The sequence below is a fragment of the Saccoglossus kowalevskii genome, chromosome 10 (genome assembly GCF_978046115.1).
Source record: "Saccoglossus kowalevskii chromosome 10, keSacKowa6.1, whole genome shotgun sequence".
NCBI classification, from domain to species: domain Eukaryota; kingdom Metazoa; phylum Hemichordata; class Enteropneusta; family Harrimaniidae; genus Saccoglossus; species Saccoglossus kowalevskii.
In genome coordinates, this window is record NC_140650.1 from 16,505,667 (window position 1) to 16,511,666 (window position 6,000).

At 37.3% G+C, this 6,000-nt stretch overlaps 1 protein-coding gene across 1 annotated transcript; it reads left to right on the plus strand.

Moving 5' to 3' along the window:
* Positions 1–4,010: 4,010 nt before the first annotated feature.
* On the plus strand, positions 4,011–5,870 carry LOC102801732 (transmembrane protein 45B-like). The gene has a single exon (XM_006823795.3). The coding sequence runs from the start codon at positions 4,203–4,205 to the stop codon at positions 5,100–5,102; it is 900 nt and encodes a 299-aa protein (XP_006823858.2). The 5' UTR covers positions 4,011–4,202; the 3' UTR covers positions 5,103–5,870.
* Positions 5,871–6,000: the final 130 nt, after the last annotated feature.

Genomic DNA, 6,000 nt, shown 5'->3' on the forward strand with positions numbered 1-6,000 from the left:
ATTAATAATTAGGTGACGGTATCCTGATTATGGAAGTAGGTTAAATTGTCATCCTGACAGAATGAACAAATGTCGTTGACGGGTGTGGCTTCGTGTATTTCGATTCCATCTGTTATCGAATGCTGTGCTATAATTGTGTTCGTACTGCCGTGTACTAGTCACCAGCTTGTTTGATGTTTACCGAGGCTGTTCTGATAATGATCTCATACGGGTCAGTTCTGCTACGCCCGTTAGCGATAATTATCGCACCGGTTAGCGAGCCACTCTTATCACAGGACATGTTTCTTGGAAGCTTATTTTCCACGTTTTTGTTGATCAACGTTGACCAGAGGCCGGGGCCCAACATACTGACAATGGCATTCAGCCAAATGTAAATCACGGGCGACGCGGCGCGTACGAATGACGTATAATAACCAAACTCAAATATGGAGTGTCAGTTACAATCACTACGTAGATGATGCAGACTAATTGATATGTTCAAAAGTTTCATAAATTTCATGTTCATATTACTAAGTTAGGAAATATGTCAGTTTCGCTGCGTAAGAAGAATTTATCGATGAGAGTAGAATATCTAGCGATATATTTTCAACCACTAAAATAACGAATTTTATCTTTTGGATATAACTTTTGTATTTTGTATCTTGTAGCATTCTAATTCCATTATTATAAATATGTACACAAGTAGTATGTACACTGAAAATTTGAACTAATTCGCAACAGTATTTTTCAAGTTATGCATAAAAACATGTTCCTATTTTGTCGTAATAGATGTTGTGATGTCATATTTTGAACATAATCCCTTGCTGGAAAATCAAATGATTAAAAGTTGAATATGTATAGAACAAGACAAGATATATAAAAGATGTAAATTGCATTTCTCTGCATTTATGGAGATCATGTATGACATTACTTCCCGTTTAACGAATTCAAAAAGGTCACACGGTACTATCAATTTGAAATATTTTATTTTTACCTTCAGGAATGCAATCTATCAAACATGGATTGTGTTATGATGAGTACATTTCACAAATTAAATAACTGAGTACGTAATAGTTTCAGTGATTATATAGGCTGTGATGTAATCGGTTTTATATACTGTGAATCTGTGATGTGAAAAGTGTTAGTAATATTATAATTCTGTGATATGAACAGTGTTAGTAATATTATAATTATGTGATATGAACAGTGTTAGTAATACTATAAATCTGTGATATGAATAGTGTTAGTAATATTATAATTCTGTGATTTGAACAGTGTTAGTAATACTATAAATCTGTGATATGAACAGTGTTAGTAATACTATAAATCTGTGATATGAACAGTGTTAGTAATATTATAATTCTGTGATTTGAACACTGTTAGTAATACTATAAATCTGTGATATGAACAGTGTTAGTAATACTATAAATCTGTGATATGAACAGTGTTAGTAATACTATAAATCTGTGATATGAACAGTATTAGTAATACTATAAATCTGTGATATTAACAGTGTTAGTAATATTATAATTCTGTGATATGAACAGTGTTAGTAATACTATAAATCTGCGATATGAACAGTGCTAGTAATACTCTAAATCTGTGATATGAACAGTGTTAGTAATACTATAAATCTGCGATATGAACAGTGTTAGTAATACTATAAATCTGTGATATGATATGAACAGTGTTAGTAATACTATAAATCTGCGATATGAACAGTGTTAGTAATACTATAAATCTGTGATATGAACAGTATTAGTAATACTATAAATCTGTGATATGAACAGTGTTAGTAATACTATAAATCTGTGATATGAACAGTGTTAGTAATACTATAAATCTGTGATATGAACACTGTTAGTAATACTATAAATCTGCGATATGAACACTGTTAGTAATACTATAAATCTGCGATATGAACAGTGTTAGTAATACTATAAATCTGTGATATGATATGAACAGTGTTAGTAATATTATAAATCTGTGATATGAACAGTGTTAGTAATGTTATAAATCTGTGATATGAACAGTGTTAGTAATACTATAAATCTGCGATATGAACAGTGTTAGTAATACTATAAATCTGCGATATGAACAGTGTTAGTAATACTATAAATCTGCGATATTAACAGTGTTAGTAATACTATAAATCTGTGATATGAACAGTGTTAGTAATACTATAAATCTGTGATATGAACAGTGTTAGTAATACTATAAATCTGCGATATGAACAGTGTTAGTAATATTATAAATCTGCGATATGAACAGTGTTAGTAATATTATAAATCTGTGATATGAACATTACTAATGGTGGTTATACTGTAAGACTGCGATATAAACAGTGTTGTGGTTACAAGGGTTGCCGCGGGACTCGGTGGAGCGTGATCCTTGTTACAGCAGGACGGGGAGAATGAGGGGTGAAAACTAAGTCTCGTGGATATCTCGCTCTCAGCGAGAGTTCAGTGGTCATTTACGTCTAAGATCTATTCGTATCCGATCATTTCCACTTTCATGGTATTATAATGCAAAACGAAGCACGGTCCGAAATATCACGACATTTCATTGTAACAGCAATGTGTGACGTCACTCTTATGAACATTAGTAAACCTCGTGCGCAGAAGAAGACAAACAAGTATATTAAAATCCCTTCTCATCCAGATGCTTCATTGTAGCCATGTGGAGAAGACGCGCAAACATTCGAAAAAATACATATTTGATTTATAAACCAAACTGTTTTCGTTTTACATCCAGCTTATTCAAATCTAAACCGGCGGACACCATCCTCCATTTCGTGAAGCGTATGTACATCATTCAGACTGACAGTTGTGATTGGTCGACAACTTCCCATCGCCTCCATGTTACTGCCCGAGTTTTATTTGGGGAATACTAGGACGATGTACTACCCTTTATTACATAATAATTAGGAATGCACGAGACGCAATCGAACTCATGTTTAGGCGAATATTCCCGTCCGAGCCCTGTTATTTAAACAATATCATATCGAAGTATGAAAGGAAAGAAATCGACAGCGTAGTTTGGGCGTCATCATCACTTGTTGAATTGTTTTTCAGTTACAAGCAGAACGCTTGTCATAACACGACAAACGAAAACATGCTAAAAAGTATTTTTACAGCAAAAATAATCTGCACTTTTAAACGTGAAAGCCTCATAGTTGGTGTGATGTTTCAGCTATATGTGTAAATATAGGATATTGCTGAGTCACTGCCATACATAGTACAATGTTGTTTGTGTCGGTTCAAAAATTGTCCTTAAGATTTGTAGAGTACACGTGGTACCGATCGACCAAAGAGAACGTGGTGTTTCAGCTTGAGTAATGGGCTGCGCGCGGTATTAATTTAAGTAATAATAGAAGATATTCAATTCAATTCCGTGTTCAGTTAGACCACACCTTAATAAAGACGGCCATGACATCAATGTCATAGGTATAACCAACGCGAACTTTAAACTACACTACCCGCCAATTACACATACATACACAGTCGTCCCGCATAAAATATCTAATTTTAGAGTGCTCTTACGAACACACATCACATAACGGAAACTATTGAGATGAACTTTGATATCTACATGGATGGGTGTGGTTTAGTGCACGACGAACCCACGTGTTATGCGACTTCGTGGTGCACGATATTGTCGTTTGGAATGTCTATCTACATATATAAAACACTACATACTTTAAAATAACATCAGCAAAATTCAATGTGTTGTTGGTATCCACGCCACAGCCTGTGAAAATTAACGCGTGATCGCCCCTCATGGCCAGTACTTGTGTATATAACGCCACTATATTTACTGATTTAATTGAACATGGAATTAAACCTATTGCGAAACGATGTATTAAAGGTACACTCTACCACGCATAGTGCGCGCGTACTGTCAGCATTATTAACGTCACAGTGATGGAAATGACTCATACATATAACGCGTAGTGCTCACGGGTTGCATTTCGGGTAGTAATCACCTCACAGCCGATGTATTAGTCCGCCATTTCATTTTTAATAGAGCAGATGGCAAGCACAATCAAATTACAATAGACTGAACCTGACCCCGCGCCTAGATACAACTTATGTTTGCATTATCAGATAAACACGCCTAGCCGAGTTAGATTATCGTCACCCGGGAGCACACATTATTAGTTCTGCTTCTTGTAGCCTCGTGGCACTATAACCCGCCTCATTAAACTAGTCATCACAAAAAATATGGGCTCGTTTGTAGGACACGTTTCTCCTGGACTTGCTTTTTTAAGTTTCGGAATACTCTGGTCTATCAAATATGCGTATGCGTTACAACAGGAAAAATATGGCAAGGATAGACAAAAAGGCCACTTCCAGAGTAACGGGAAATTGATGAGCGCGTTTAAGGCTGTGCCGTGGGAGGCAGTGATGAAACTTTTCTACGGGTTCGGCGCTGGCTTAGCGGAGTTTCTTCATCCGCCTGTTGTAAACGACTTCGCGATGTTCAGAGACGGCGTACTCCAGTACCCGAATAACTGGCAACATTTTACCATGTATACATTTTTCGCACTGAGTGGTTTGATGGACATCATCAGTCAGAAAATACTTGAGCGCCGAGCTGGGATGTTGGAGAGTCTGTTCGTGACCCTTGCGTTCGGTGTCGAGGCACACCTGTTGCTCAATCATCGCCACGGGAAGAGTACGTTAGAGAACACAACGCATCTCTTGGTTACCATTGCAACGCTTGGCTGCGCCACGGCGAGCGCTGCGGAGATCTGGAACCCAAAAGTGTGGCTTCTCAGGTTTATCCGAACAGGCTGTGTATTACAACAGGCGACTTGGTTTATTCATATGGCATACATAATTTACAAGCCGGTTTCCGGTATTCCTTGGCCGAGGGAAGACCAACATACCGTGATGTTCCTGACAATGGCGTTCTGCTGGCACATGCTTCTAAATATCGTGATCACGGGCAGTACTTACGGCATTGTGTACGCTTGCTTCGGGAGTCGGTGGCGCCGTCAGTATCGGCAGGTCACATCATTGGAAATGGTATGCACAAAACCCTCAGACTCAAAAATAGATAGTAATGGTTACCGTGACTACGTAGACGAGGCAGACAAACTGTTGTTAGAAAAGTCATAAAACGAATCTGGTGTACTGTTTTGTATTTATCACGTTTTAGTTCAATAATGCAATCATTGCCGTAGAAGAGCTGTTTGCAACACAAGGTCGACAGTGGTGATCATTATCTCTGCAGATTTCGTGCAACATTAAACTGCTCGCTCGTATTGCAGACTTCGACCAAGTCATCCGCGGTCAAGTCATTAGAACGATTAAATATTATGCGTAAGTTGCCGATTGCGGTATTATTTACTAATTGCATGCAATTCGGATAAAAAAAAAGATCGCACTGCTGCACCTAGTTGGCAGACTATTATCTATTTATTACGTAATAGTATACATTATTTTTAAGTTTAAGTCTGTACTTCTGTGATTTTGTTCTGATCCTCCCAAATATGATGGTAGAACTGTAATTGTGGTACGCTCAAACTGAACATCGAACTAAGCTCAAACCAGAGTGTGTTAACCTGCACACGTGACAGTCAGTTAATGTAGGTCAGTTTCTTTCCCACTTTGCACAACTGTGAATTACCATCTCTGACCATTTTTTACGCAACCAAATTTTGACGTTACGGGTGGGCAATGAAGAAATTACCTGCAGAATACAAATTTGAGCGGGTCTCTAAAATTGACACTGAGTTAGGGGGCTTTGTCCATTTTACATTGTGGGCATATTCAAGTTTCCTTATTGACTCACAAATGTAATGCTATGTAATGTCATGTTATTACGCTTTTATGATTTGTAGAGAGATGATTAACTTATTAAAAATTAAAGTACCTTTTTATAAATATCGACGTTTCCCCTTTTACAAGCAATTACTTGACATATCGGCCGCTAAGCGGTCGACAGCGCGAGTAGCCAATCAGATACCGCTTTGTAGCTTGTGATTTCTTACATTGATAAAAAACAAGTCACCTT

Excerpts from the sequence above, each read along its gene's own strand:
- LOC102801732 (XM_006823795.3), top strand. The coding sequence starts at position 4,203 with ATGGGCTCGTTTGTAGGACACGTTTCTCCTGGACTTGCTTTTTTAAGT.